At 37.9% G+C, this 14,631-nt stretch overlaps 1 protein-coding gene across 1 annotated transcript in view; it reads right to left on the bottom strand.

Moving 5' to 3' along the window:
* Positions 1–4,346: 4,346 nt before the first annotated feature.
* Positions 4,347–14,631, bottom strand: part of LARS1 (leucyl-tRNA synthetase 1) — an 80,180-nt gene continuing 69,895 nt past the window's right edge. The window contains exons 31-32 of the mRNA XM_055331431.1: positions 12,762–12,894; positions 4,347–7,958 (exon numbers count right to left, since the gene is read on the bottom strand). Of these exons, the coding sequence (XP_055187406.1) occupies positions 7,753–7,958; positions 12,762–12,894 (339 nt within the window). The 3' untranslated portion in view covers positions 4,347–7,752. The remainder of the gene's footprint in view (positions 7,959–12,761; positions 12,895–14,631) is intronic.

Here is a 14,631-nt window from a genome sequence, read left to right as displayed (position 1 = left end):
TCCAGGATCACACCTCGTGCCGAAGGCAGGCACCAAACCGCTGAGCCACCCAGGGATCCCCAAAATGGAACTTTAAAAGAGTTTTATAGAGTTTTGGAAAATACCAAATTTAATGTCACTAAGAGTAGGACAAAACTCGTATTATGGACCTCTTGGTATGATGCAGTACAAAATAATGTTTGACCTAAATTTCATCAAGTCTCTAGGCCACTGTCCAAAAGAAATACAATGCAAGGCCACATATGCAATTTTAAATTTTCTAGTAGCCATATTTTTAAAAAGTAAAAGAAGGATGAAACTAATTTTAAAGTATTTTAACACAATTTATTCAAAACATTATTTTAGCATGTAAACAATAGAAAATTATTACCAAGGTATCTTCTATTCTTTGTCATACCAAGTCTTTGAACTGAAAGCATGTCCCACATTTTTACAGCACACCTCAATTCAGACTCTCCACCTCTCATGTGCTCTAGACAGGGGATTAGTGGCTAAACTACTGCACAGCACAGCTCTAGACTGAATCCCAGGGTAAGGAAAATGAGGGATAGAAGAATAAAATACCATTTACTCCTCCAGAGTGAAGTGAGTACTCCTCTGTCACATTCCTAAGCCCTTAGGAGTAAGGATCACATCTTATTCTGTTGTTTTGCTTTCTGGAAGTGAGAGGAGGGGTGCCCACCTTATTATCAATCAAGCTGTAAGCCTAACAGTGGGCAATTAGAACACTTAATTGATTCTGCAAGTCTTGGGTGGCATCTGAGTATTTTCCAATACAGAGATGAAGTTGTGTGCAAAGACAGCAAGGAGAGGAAACAGTGTAACCAAAGTACCAGATAACAAGGAGGGCCTACCAGAGCCAGGCACATTGATCTCTACTAGTCACTAGAACAACTGAATGAATGAATTTTTCAAGATAAAAAGAGATGGGGACGCCTGGGTGGCTCAGTGGTTGAGCATCTGCCTTTGGCTCGGGTCATGATCCTGGGTCCTGGGATTGAGTCCCATATCAGCCTCCCCATGGAAAGCCTGCTTCTCCCTCTGCCTATGTCTCTGCCTCTGTTTCTCAGGAGAAAATAAAATCTTAAAAAAAAGGGGGGGGGGTTAATCCGTGGCTCAGCGGTTTCGTGCCTGCCTTTGGCCCAGGGCACGATCCTGGAGTCCCGGGATCGAAACCCACGTCGGGCTCCCAGCATGGAGCCTGCTTCTCCCTCTGCCTGTGTCTCTGCCTTTCTCTATCATAATAAATAAATCTTAAAAAAAATTTAAAAAAAAGATAAAAAGAGACGGACACAATGACCACAAACTAGAGAAAACACAAGAACATACTACCTCATCCCCGTGCCAAAAATTTGCAGTGACTGTGCAGACAAATCAACTTCAAATTTCATCCTGGAATCTGAGAATCTTTACAAGGCCCAATTTACTTACTGGTTTTCAATTTTCCTCTCATTTCTCCCAGATAAACATTCTATTCCTGGCATTAACTCCCCACCAACCACATACTTATTCTCAGCTCCAGGCCCTTATCCACACCTAGTTCTAAAGTCGGGGAGTTGGATCTGCTCTGCTTCAACCTCTACTCCAGGCCCAGCCCTCCTTTATGGCGCTGCCTCATCTTTGAAGTCTCATCGGACTTCGGTCCATATAAACGTCTCCCTCCTCTTACAGCCCTAACATGACTGCCCTCAGTCAAATAGATTCCTGTTTTGCATGTATGCATTCTTTGTTTAACAAGTGTGTTGCAGGGGGCGCCGGGGTGATTCAGATGGTTCGGTGTCAGATTCTTGATCTCAGCTCGGGTCTTGATCTCAGGTTGTGGGTTCAAGCCCTGTGTTGGGTGTGTATTGCAATGAACTGCAAGTAGGGAGGCCAAGGCTCTAGCTTAGCTCTGCCACTAGTGCATATGATCTTCAGGCCACCTCTCATTTCTGTTTCTTCATGGAGCCTCCATGCAATCCCCTCAGCTACCATGTCCCTGCCTCAGAGCCTTTAGACCTGCTATATCTTCTTTTTGTCCAAATTACAAGCTAATAAATGCCTTTTTTGCCCAGATTATAGGCTTTTCCCCAGATTACAGACTAACAAAACTACGTATTCATTTACTGTTGCACCTACAAGCCCACTTCTAGAAATTTACTCCCAAGGTTCACCTCCACAGGGGCATCTGTCTGGATCAGCTGGTGAAGCATGTAACTCTTTGATCTGAGGTTGTGAGTTCAAGCCCCATGTTGGGTGGAGATTACTTAAAAATAAAATCCTAAAAAAAAAAAGATATGCCTCTACAAATATAAAACCACATATTCACAAAGTTACTCACTATATAATTCTATACAAAGTCTGTAAAATATCAAAAGCTCAGAAACAATCTAAGTGCCATCCATAGGAGACGAGATGAATAAACTGGTACACTTTTACAGCAGTAGGACACAAGGCAGAGAGAAAAGAAGAGGCACAAGGGAGAAGGGAGGAAAAGGAGAAGGAAAGATCTCTATGAACTAAAGTGAAAAAATATCCAAGCTATGTTAACTTTAAAAAGCAATGTGTAAAATAATTATATATAACATGATGCTTTTTGTACGAGAAAAGAGAAATTAAATTATAGAGAGGACAAAATGATGGTCGCCAGAGGGTAGAGAGTGGAGGGATGGACAAATGGGTGAAGAGGAGTGGGAGACACAGGCTTCCAGTTATGGAACAAATAAGTCACTGAGATGAAAGGTGCAGCACAGGTAATATAGTCAGTGGGATGATAATAGCACATTATGGTGACAGATGGGAGCTACACCTGTAAGCAAGTACAGACTTGCTGAATCGCTGTACTATACACCTAAACCAGTGTAGCATTGTATGTCAATTATACTTCAGCTTTTAGAAAGTACATATAAATATTTACTTATTTTTGGAAAAAGAAACACAGAGGAGACGATGCAGAAACTAATGAGAGTGGTTAGCTACAGAGTATAGAAGGGAATATGGTGCAAGAGAGAAAAAATTCTCTAAATGGATCAACCTTTTATTTTTGAACTGTGTATTTTACTTATTCAAAAAACCTGAACTCTACTTAGATTTGTTGTTAATAATAGTACTGAACTTCCAATTCTGAAATCACTAAGAGACCAAATGAGTAAATTTATTGAGATTACAGCATGTCTAAAAAAAAAGGATCCATCAGTCCAGTGATTTCAAAACAACGATGAAAGAAAACAATTGAGAGCAAAAGGGAAACCTCTTCTTTACAGAACTATATCTAATAAATACAAAAGAAATGACAAAATTAAGAACTTACCTATTACAACTATCCATGTAATAATAAATGGCAGAAACATGACCAGTGAATATTGCCATTTTATCACAGTTTGTAGCTAACAGAATATTCACGTCTCCAAATAATCACCTTATTAATTATAAAACGGAAACAACCTTTTCAATGGAGAAATCCACCAACAATATATCAACATACCAATCCTAATGTGATACAAGGGAAAACATCACCCATGTCATTAGCCTTGCCAAGAATTTTAAATCAGAATCTAATAATGAGAAAATAGACAAATTCAGATTGTGAGACAAACTACTACCAACTGCCATGGAGTCTTCAAAAATGTTACAGTCATGAAATACCAAAAAAGAAAAGAAAGTAGAGAAACTGTCTTAGCTTGAAGATGAAGAGACATGACCACAAAATCTAATGCTTGATCTTTGATTAGATCCTAAGAGTTTAAAAAAAAAATTATTAATGGTTACTGGGGAAATTTTATTACTTCATTTTTATTAGGAAAGCTTATTACCTAATATTACTGCATCATGTTAAATTTCTTGAGCAAAATATGTATATATATACACACACACACACACACACACACACATAGTGATTATACAGGAGAATGTCCTAGTTCTTAGGAGTTACATGCTACAGTATTAAAAGGTAAGGTGTCATGGTGTGTGTAATTTAATGTGAAATGGTTCAGAATTTTTTATAAGTATATTCAAAATGCAAAATAGTATCCTGGATTAGATCCTACAATAGTAAAACAGTAAAATGACATCAGTGCAAAAACTGGTGAAATCCAAATAAAGCCTATAATTTAGCTCTAATTTAGTTAATAGTAAAATACCAATGTTAATTATTTAGTTCCGACAACTGAACCAAGGCTATATAAGATGTCTGTTAACACGAGGGGAAACGATGAAACTATGAAGAGTGTATAGGAACTCTCTGTACAATAGATGCAACTTTTCCATAAACCTAGAAGTATCCCAAAATAAAAAGTTTATTTAAAAAAATGTATATTTCGACAGAGAGAAAGCAAAGGGCAAAATGCAGCAATCGGTAAATCTAGGTGATAGATATATGGATGTTTATTGGCCAATTCTTTTAACTTTTCTGTAGGTTTAAAATTTGTCAAAATAAAATATTAAAATAAAACCACAGAAGGTTAAAAGTAAAAGGATGGAGAAAGATATTCCACATCAACACTAACCAAAAGAAAACTGATGTCATTATATTAATGTCATAGCCTTTAGTCAAAAAACATTTCTAAAAATGAGGAACACTACCCAATTAGAAAAAGTTCAGTTTACCAGGAATATAACAGAATTTAAATCTATGTACATCAAATAATAGCATCAAAAAAAAATATGAACTATAAGGAAAAATATGTAAATCCATGACCTTGGGAGATTTTAGTACACCTCTCAAAAACAAAAGAACAAAACAGTAGGATACAGATTTGAACAGTTCAATCTGCCAACTATAACCTAACGGACATATACAGAACATTATGATTGCAGAATAAACATTCTTTTCATTTTTTTTAAGATTTTATTTATTTATTCACAACAGACACACAGAGAGAGAAAGGCAGAGACACAGGCAGAGGGAGAAGCAGGCTCCACGCAGGGAGCCTGACATGGGACTCGATCCCAGGCTTCCAGGATCACACCCTGGGCTGAAGGCGGTGCTAAACCGCTGGGCCACTGGGGCTGCCCTAAACATTCTTTTCAGATTCACACAGAACATGTATAAAAACAGTTAGTGAAGAAAAAAAAAAATCTGATAGTATATGTTAATTAAATTGAATTTATATGAAAATCTTTTTTAAAGATGTCAGTTTAAAAAAGCAGGTATAAAAATTGTACACTGACTGGGACACAGTCTTGTCTTTATAGGAGGAGGCACAAGTTAGGCTTCTGAGGTGCTGGCGTTGTGCTGTTCTTTGACTGAATGGTGATTATATAGGATTTTGCCCTGTTGATAATTGTTTTGCTGTTGCTAATATTTTTGTTAATTTAATTTTTTATATTTTGAGTATGTGTTATGTATTTCTTGTTATTCACTTTTGTGTGTGCATATTTCACAACTTAAAAGAATTCAAATCCTTTAGGAAGGTACCAAACTCCTATGATTACAGTAAGCCGAATGCAGCCTGTTTTACTTCAGCATTTTTTTTTAAGATTTTATTTATTTATTCATAGAGATGCAAAGAGAGAGAGAGAGAGAGAGAGAGAGAGAGAGAGAGAGAGAGAGAGAGAGGCAGACACAGGCAGAGGGAGAAGCAGGCTCCAAGCAGGGAGCCTGACGTGGGACTCAATCCCGGGGCTCCAGGATCACGCCCTGGGCTGCAGGTGGCGCTAAACCGCTGCGCCACCGGGGCTGCCTTTTCTTCAGCATTTCAACTAATTGTTGCTTCTTCAGTTGAGCACCAGATGAAGCAATGGGCCCATACTTGCAGGCTTCCATGTACAAAACTTATGTATCTTTAAACACAAGAAGCATATTCAGCCCAGCAAGATGCTCATTCTAAGAGAGGCACCAAGGATTCAAGCCGGCAAGAACAGAGGATCTATGAATTCCAACTCACACTTAATCCAAGGAGCAGAGGTTCATAGGCTCATCTAATGAAATAGGCATAATCATCCATAATATTGCAATTATTTTCCATCCTTCTGGTTTGCTTTTTGTTTTTTTCCCCCAAACACATATAGTTTAATTTACCGAAGTTAAACTTAAGTGAGTTTGTAATTAGGCACGAGGAAAGATTAATTGATTTAGGGAATAATTAAGGCTATACACAGTGAGGGAGCAGCAAAAGAATCCAGAGGGCAAACAACAAAATGGTGGCCCCATAGAAACCAACAGAAAGGACATGATTACAGCCTAAATAATCTTAAACCAATACATCCTGGGGCTTTTTATTAATTATCATCATCATTATTATCATTAATCAGTAACACCTACTGAGGTTTTACCGCTTGCTAGGTACTATGCTATATATATGGTTTTCCTAGAATGTTTCACCTAAACATCTCTGATAAGCCTAGAAAGTAGATAGGCACATTATTACTTCCATTTTACAGATGAAGAAACTGAGCCTGAGTAATTGGCCAAGATCACCCAAGTAGCAAATGGAAAGAGTGGAAATCTAACCTGGCTAGTCTGACTTCAGAGCATGTAACCTTACCTGCTATGCTATGCTGCTGGCCCTTACCTGATAAATGATAACTTGCACTTGTCCTCTAAGGGATCTTTGAGTTCTAACATTCAATGACTTACTTCAATGGATCTATGATAAAGCATTCAGTGTGGTCCAGTACCTGTCAAACTGTTGAAGAAGATAGCTCAGTAAAATCTCTTGATTTAACATGAAAATTAGAACTCAGGTTCCTTAGGGTTATCGGAATTGGCCTTTGCCCATACAGTCATTTTTTTTTTAAGATTTATTGTTTGAGAGACAGCGCATGTGCACGTGAGTGGGGGGAGGAGCAGAGGGAGAGAATCTCAAGCAGATTCCCAGGTGATTACGAGAGCCAACAGTCTCAGTATCACGACTCTCAAATCATGACCTGAGCCCAAATCAAGAGAAAATGCTGAACTGATCGAGCCACCCAGACACCCCAATCTTTGCCCATGTTGAATCCTTAAAGAAACAGAAATGTTTTTTCTCCAGTGGCAATCAATACCTAATATTTTTCCCTCATATGAAGCAGAACGGCACAGATAATATCAAAAGATGTTTTGGCTCGAATGAAACAAATTTGCAATATAGTGGACATGATCTAAATCTGACAAATGCAGGTTCCTGGGGAGAAAAACACTTTTTTAAAATGACCAAATTTAGTGTAAATCATTATAAACTGCTTATAAACTATTGATGTTAGCCCTGAAAAAATATTACTGGTAGCTAATCGAATACATTAAAGCTAAAAGAATTCTTTAAATATAAGACCTATTTGTTCTTTATACAAAATACTTAAGTTAAAATATTCTCATGTGTTTTTTTAAATCATGAGTTATGTTCTTTAAAAATTAAAACTAGCTGTCTAATTTAGTTTTTATTTTAAAAAAAGAAATACAGCTAACTCCATAATGATATAATATAAAAAATTAGATAATCCTTAGCCTTCATAAGTAGTATAAAGTACACCTCAAAAAGAAATATACTGTCATTTTTGTGTTAATCTGAAAGACCAGAAGCTTCTGGGAAATAGCAATAATTTGTAAAAAGACCAAAAAAAAAAAAAAAAAAGTATGGTACAAACTACTTCTCTTAGAGGACCCAAGAAGGAAAAAAAAAAAAATTTATTAGGTTCAGGAATCCAAGATGACTTGGTGTAAATATGATTACAGGCAGAATTTGATGGTTAGAAATGAAGTCTATTAAGGTCCAGTCTAAGGTTCTCACACCTAATCTGAAGACACAGAATAGTTATGTCCCTAGAAACCAAGATGTATCTCCAATTTGCATGAGTTTAATGAACCAGATAGATAATTGTATCACCAATATCTGCCCCTAGCCCATTTTCAGTGAGATGAATTTTCTTGCTCATGAGGTCCACGTGGAAAACAGCATGTTCAGAAATGGGAGTCTTCCCAGTGTGCTCTTTTCCCAGGACAGGAACTCGCCGAGGTCCCAACAGTGGATCATCAAATCTCATCAGCTTCACTTTAGAAAGGTCTACAGAAAAAAAGATGACCAATATGAGCATTTACCTATAGCCACTGACTCAAACCCATGCCTAAGCCTGACAATTCAAGTTTAAAAAACACTGGTTGTTTATCTAAAAGATATTTTCACGAGATTATTAAATAACAATCTCAGAAAGCAAAGCTAAATCTGACAAATCTTCCTGCTGTCAGCTTCTACCCAGACCAAAGATTCAGAGATAGAGATTCTATGTAACACCTGGAATTATAAACCAAGAGGAAGGATTGAGTATATTTTTGAGCATTATCCTAAATGGTTTCTCTTTTTTTTAAAGATTTTATTTATTTATTCATGAGAGACACACACACACACAGAGAGAGAGAGAGAGAGAGAGAGAGAGAGAGAGAGAGAAAGAGAGAGACAGAGACCCAGGCAGAGGGAGAAGCAGGCTCCATGCAGGGAGCCCGACGTGGGACTCGATCCCAGGTCTCCAGGATCAGGCCCTGCACTGAAGGCGGCGCTAAACCGCTGAGCCACCCGGGCTGCCCTAAATGGTTTCTCTTTTTTTCTTAAAAAAAATTTATTTATTTATTTATTTATGATAGTCACAGAGAGAGAGAGAGAGAGAGGCAGAGACACAGGCAGAGGGAGAAGCAGGCTCCATGCACCGGGAGCCCGACGTGGGACTCGATCCCGGGTCTCCAGGATCGCCCTGGGCCAAAGGCAGGCCCCAAACCGCTGCGCCACCCAGGGATCCCCTAAATGGCTTCTCAAATCACTTTCTATATGCTTCAATTAACCATCAGTAAGTCTAAAACTCTTTCCTCTTTCTTGTCTTGGTTCCTGGGATACATTAAAACTGTGAGAGTTGTAGCTTTTTTTTGAAAGATACTTCTAGAGAAACAATTACTACTCTAAGAAATAGCATTGCCAGTTTCTTGTTTTGCTCAAAGGATGAAAAGTTATTTGTATTACCAAGCTGATGAGATACAAGGAGAGATGAAGAAGGACAGGGGGAAAGGGCACAGCTTTCAGACTTTTGAGCTTCTGGATGAGCTCCAACTCTGCCCTGCTTGAGATTTTCCTGATCTGCTCTTGTGCAAGCTGATAAGATGGCTCCTGGCAAAGAAAGCATTTGCCCCTTGAACAAATTTATGATCAACAATCCTGCCAACAACTGAGCCTGAAAAAAAATTATTTATTTCAGCAATTTTGAGATATCCCGACATCAAGTGCTTTTATTTTATACAGTAGAAAAAACATCATAAATGACTACAAATGCTGATTCTGGGCGTATATCTCATTCTAAATGTAGCATGGCTAGTTATATTTAACCCAATCTACAGAAATAGGAGGTATTTTCTGAATTAGCTCCCACCCCTTCCTAAAGCAGGCTGCTAGGTGGTCCGTGAACTACACTCCCTCATGCTGCCTTGAGTATGAAGCTTAGCATGAGAGGGATAAGACATAAAAGCAGACATTAATGCAGCTGGTGGCTATGCCAGGAGTACAAGTTATCCAGGCATTATATTCTCTTTGGGAAACAAAGACTGAAAGACTTCAAGTTTAATGTAGGGATATTGAAGCTTACAGAATAATTACCTGAGACTACCATGAAGGCAAACTCTGAGTCTTTTTTGGGAGCAAGAATACAATTCATTTTAATAGCTATTACAATTCAACATGCACACTGGTGATACTAAATATTTTGCTATGGAAGCAGTGAGAAGTTCAGCCAGCGGATTTTATGCATGAGGCCTTTTACTGCAGATCTGCACCCTTCCCACGCCTCCCTCTGTCTCCCTCTCCTTCTTTATCCTCCTCTTTCTCCCTTCTTCTCTGAAACATACCTCCCTCATCATTCCCAGCAATTCTGAATCAAACTATTTCAAAGAAGCCTTAATACTCAATCAGGCATCTAAGTGACAAAACATATTTGCTTTGATGTTGCACCATGTAGCTCATTACTGCCAATAATTCTTGGAGCTTTCTTAGTGGTTTTACTCTCTTTTCTTATCGCAGACCTCTCTCATCATTGAAAATGTAGAAGTTTAAGTCTGCGACTACACAAGAATTGAGGCACTTAGAGAAAAGATGAGAGTGACTCAAAGTCCCTAAGGATTGATAATGTGCAATGCAGCCTTTCACCTCCATGTTATCAGTTCACATGCGGCATGGGCTGGGAGTGATTTAAAGTCATTATCATCAAATAGTTGCTCAATAGCCTTTGTGGAGAGAAATGGTTTCACTCCAGTTCCTCCTGGACCTAGATCATAATCACCCTCCATGCAATTGGCACTAATTGGACAACTAACTGGCTTTTGCAGCAAACAGACTAAGAAATATGTTATTGAATTTCACTCCCTTCCCATCTCATACACTCGATACACTTAGCCCCCTTAGATATCAAAGCATCCTAAGGGCTTCTGGAGAAGTCTCAAGGTTAGAGCTCTTCTGAAGATACTTGAAGGAATATCAATTTCAAACTCCACCCTAACATTTCTATCCACTCTAAAAAATTCATAGCAGCTACGAATGTCAAACTTAAAGTACTTTATGATAATATTATTCACAGCTAGTATGACAAAGGATGTAAGAATTATGCCGGAGGCTCAGAGAGAAAAGACGAGATACAGAAAATACATTCCAGTACAATCCTGAAGAACCTTGTCAGTCCTGTATCTGAGCGTATTTAAAAGGGAGGCACTTGTAACATTACAAATTACAGTTTTCGATATAGGAAAACATCCTCTCACATGCTACAACTTCATAATAATCCTATCTAGTGGTTCCACAGAACTATCTATTTTCTTTAAAAGCCACCATATTGTTCTTTAAATATCAGTGTTCTTCCTATTACAAAATCTTCTCATGACCAAATATATGCAATAGAAAACAAGCCAAAAGGAAGGTCACAGAATGGCTTCCTGTATGTTCATATTTCAAAGTTTTCAAGTTCTGCTTTCTGTGGCCTCTAAGTTCTAAGGATGGCACTACATGGTTTACCAAGGGAACGGATAAATGTTTAACAACATGGATGAACCTGGACATTTTGCTAAGCAAAATAAGACACTTATTCACCATTTTGTGATTCCTCTTACACAAGGTACCCAGAATAGTCAAATATAAAGAGACAGCAAGGAGAATAGTGGTTACCAGGGACTACAGGGACGGAGACTGGGGAGGTACTGTTTAATGGGTACTGGGTCTCAGTGTGGAATGATGAAACAGTTCTGGAGGTGAATAATATTGATGGTCGCACAACAATGCAAATGTACTTGATGCCACTGAACTATACACTTAAAAAGGGCCAAAATGGTTAATTTTATGTTATATGTATTTTACCACAATTTTTAAAAATGTTTACAAATGAAAAATCCCTAACCCTAATGTACTGCTGCTAGACAGTGAAACACGAGAGATCCATCCTGCTGACATCCCCTCCTGGGTATAATTTCCAAGGTCCCATCCAAACAATTATTTTCTCTGTAAATACATCCCTGATCACCATAGCTGTAAATAATCTCACCTTTTTCTGTGCTATAAACTTTATCTACATCTCCCTTACTGTACACAGCAGTTCCTCCTTAGATTATGATCATGTATTTGAATAGCTTAGTGCCCTGTTCCTTCAAGAGATGCAGGATCTCCTAATGAACAGTACTTTGTGGGCCCCCCAAAACCACTCGTACATACAGAAGAGTCTCTCCATATACACTACATACACTATACTGAGAGTGTCTGAAGAAATGCCCACACAAGATGCATAAATAGCCTCAAGAGAACAAAAACTACCTGTAGAACGAATTCCAAAAGGCTATTTTAAGTCTTCTATGTTAATGTAATATTGCTGACCTGAATACAGTTCCATAAATTAGGTCTTGGATTTCTAAACCTTTTCAAAAAATTTCTATACTGATAGAATGTGACCCAATCAACTCTTGATTGCCATCAAGAAGAGAAAGAGAGAGAATGCACAACAGGGAATCTCAAGATTAATTTGTCTTTATAATTTGGAAGAAAAATAATACAGAGATACATTAACTCCCTTCACACCCTGCTTAGCCTCAGACCTGGCTGAGTGATTAAAAAAAAAAAAAGAAACTATAAATAATTATATTAAGTCTAATCGTGGAAGATTATATTAAGTCTAATCGTGGAAGATCTAGACTTAATCTTGATAAGAAATTAAGATTATTTACATATTTTAGCTGGAAACACATTGTTTAGAAGAAAGAATATGATCTTGGAGTCAAACAGACCTGAGTTTGAATTCCAGCTCTAGCATTTACCACCTGAATGAAATCTGCTAGTCATGTAGCCTTTCTGCGCACCATGTCATCATCTGTAAAAGGGGAATGGTAATACCCTCTCCATTCTCGGGCAATTAAAAGATTAAATGGCAAATACATGGCAGACACTCAACAAGTTTTACCCTGTTTCTCTTCCGTCCCCAGGAACAGACCTAGCAGGCAGGTTAGTTTAACATACTAAGTATACCATGTGCCTTCAATCTCAAAACCTCCAAGAGATAGAAATTGCTTGTTACAATTTTAAAGCTAGATGCAGTCTTAGAAAAATATCTAATCCAGTAGCCTCATTTTACTAAAAGAGAGATCAGTTTAGAGTCTAAGTGACATCACCAAGTCACCGAGCTACATAGCTACAATGTCCCAAAGAGAGCATAGGCCTTCTGATTCTGAGTCCAATACTGTTTGGACAACATGACACTGCTGTCCCTAAGCAGGCCAGTTACTCTTCCTTCTGCCCTCTGCTTAGAACTCATATATCCACAAACTACTGCCAAATGTGCATTTCTGGGAAACCATTTACCTTTGATGCCTCGGTCCATTTTCATTAAACGCCTGATTATAGAATCGCGGTTATCCCCTTGCCTGATTTCAATTTTGGTTGTGAAGTGGCCATTTGATGGCTGGGGATTCACTAGGGAGACTGACACACCAGGCTAGGAAAATAAAGAGAAAATGACTGTTACGTGAAATCAAATCTGAATACTGCTGAGGGAGAGAAAAATCTCTGCTAAATTTTAATGCCCAACCAAAAATTTAAATCTGGTATTCTAAAATCAAGACCAAGGGATACTGAAATATGAAAGAAAAAAATGTACAAAAGCTCATGCTTACAACCAAATGCCTACATAAAAATGACTGAGTAATATATTAATAATGATAAAAAATATTGATGATGGATAGTAACAATAATTATATTTTCTCTTCTTCAACCCTCATCATTTATTGAATTTCTACTATGTACCAGGCACTGTACTAAGCATTTTGTAGACATTATTCCTATTTCCTGAAAAGTAGCTCTTTAAAACCCCTTTTCACAGATGAGAAGCTGAAAACCAGAAATATTTAAATAGTAGCTCAAGGCCACATAGCCAATAAAAGGCAGGGACAGGATTAACCTCAGTCATATACCATACTACATCCTACATTATAAAAGCTATATATAGTCAAAGACGTTGCTCATTATTTTAAGTGGAAAATGTCAACTAAGTCTTATGAAAGACTTAAAGACATAATAGGTTAATAGAATGTCTGAAAGTAGTTCAATTCAAAAGAGGGCAGCTGGGTGGCTCAGTGGTTGAGCTTCTGCCTTTGGCTTGGTTGTGATCCTGGGGTCCTGGGATCAAGTCCCCCACATCAGGCTCCCCATGAGGAGCCTGCATCTCCCTCTGCCTATGTCTATGTTTCTATCTTTGTGTCCCTCATGAATAAATAAATAAAATCTTAAAAAAAAAAAAAAGAAACAAACAAACAAACAAACATATTTATGGCGCACCTAGGTGGTTCAGTCAGTTAAGTGCCTGACTCTTGATTTTGGCTCAGGTCCTGATCTCAGGGTTGTGAGATGGAGCTGCAGGTTGGGCTCTGCACTCAGTAGGGAGTCTGCTTCTCTCCCTTTGCCCCCCACCCCAACTTGCTCTCTCTCTAAAATAAATAAATCTTAAAAAAAACAAAAACAAATATCTATATAGGGAGCTCTATTTTATGTACCTATCCATGGGCCCAAGGACCGCACTTTAAAAAGCTACCATATTTTAATGTAATGAGAGTATGCATAACACAATGATAAATTCAGGGAGTATTCATGATTGTGATTACCTTATTCTTTCAAAATAGGCTTTTCCTCTTTGTTACATTTTCAATTTAACATGGTAAAAGTAACGGGATACTTATTAGTCTTCCACTTCTCAAGAAAAACAGGGCACTTTATAGACACAATTGCACTCCACTGGGCAATGGATTCTTTGAGATTAAATAAACAGAATCTCCCAAAACTCCAAAATCTGCTTATCTTCACCAATACTGGCCAAAAAATAAGGGGGAAAAAGCAGTTCTAGTATAAAGTAAGATGATTCATCAATCTGGTTTATGCCAAAAGCCAAAAAGTCTTGAATAACAATATCAAACCAAGACTCATCTGAAGTATGAAAGCTCCTCTTCACTTTAAAAAAAAAAAATTACATTTCAATTTCCATTCTATTTTTTTTTAAGATTTTATTTATTTATTCATGAGTGACATAAAGAGAGAGACAGAGACATAGGCAGAGGGAGAAGCAAGCTCCTCACGGGGAGCATGATGCAGAACTCAATCCCAGGACCCCGGGATCACAACCTACGCCGAAGGCAGATGCTCAACGACTGAGCCACTCAGGTGTCCCTCCATTCTATTTTTT

Source organism: Nyctereutes procyonoides, unplaced genomic scaffold, assembly GCF_905146905.1.
Source record: "Nyctereutes procyonoides isolate TBG_1078 unplaced genomic scaffold, NYPRO_anot_genome, whole genome shotgun sequence".
Taxonomy (NCBI): Eukaryota; Metazoa; Chordata; class Mammalia; order Carnivora; family Canidae; genus Nyctereutes; species Nyctereutes procyonoides.
This window is presented reverse-complemented; position numbering and strand designations above follow the sequence as displayed.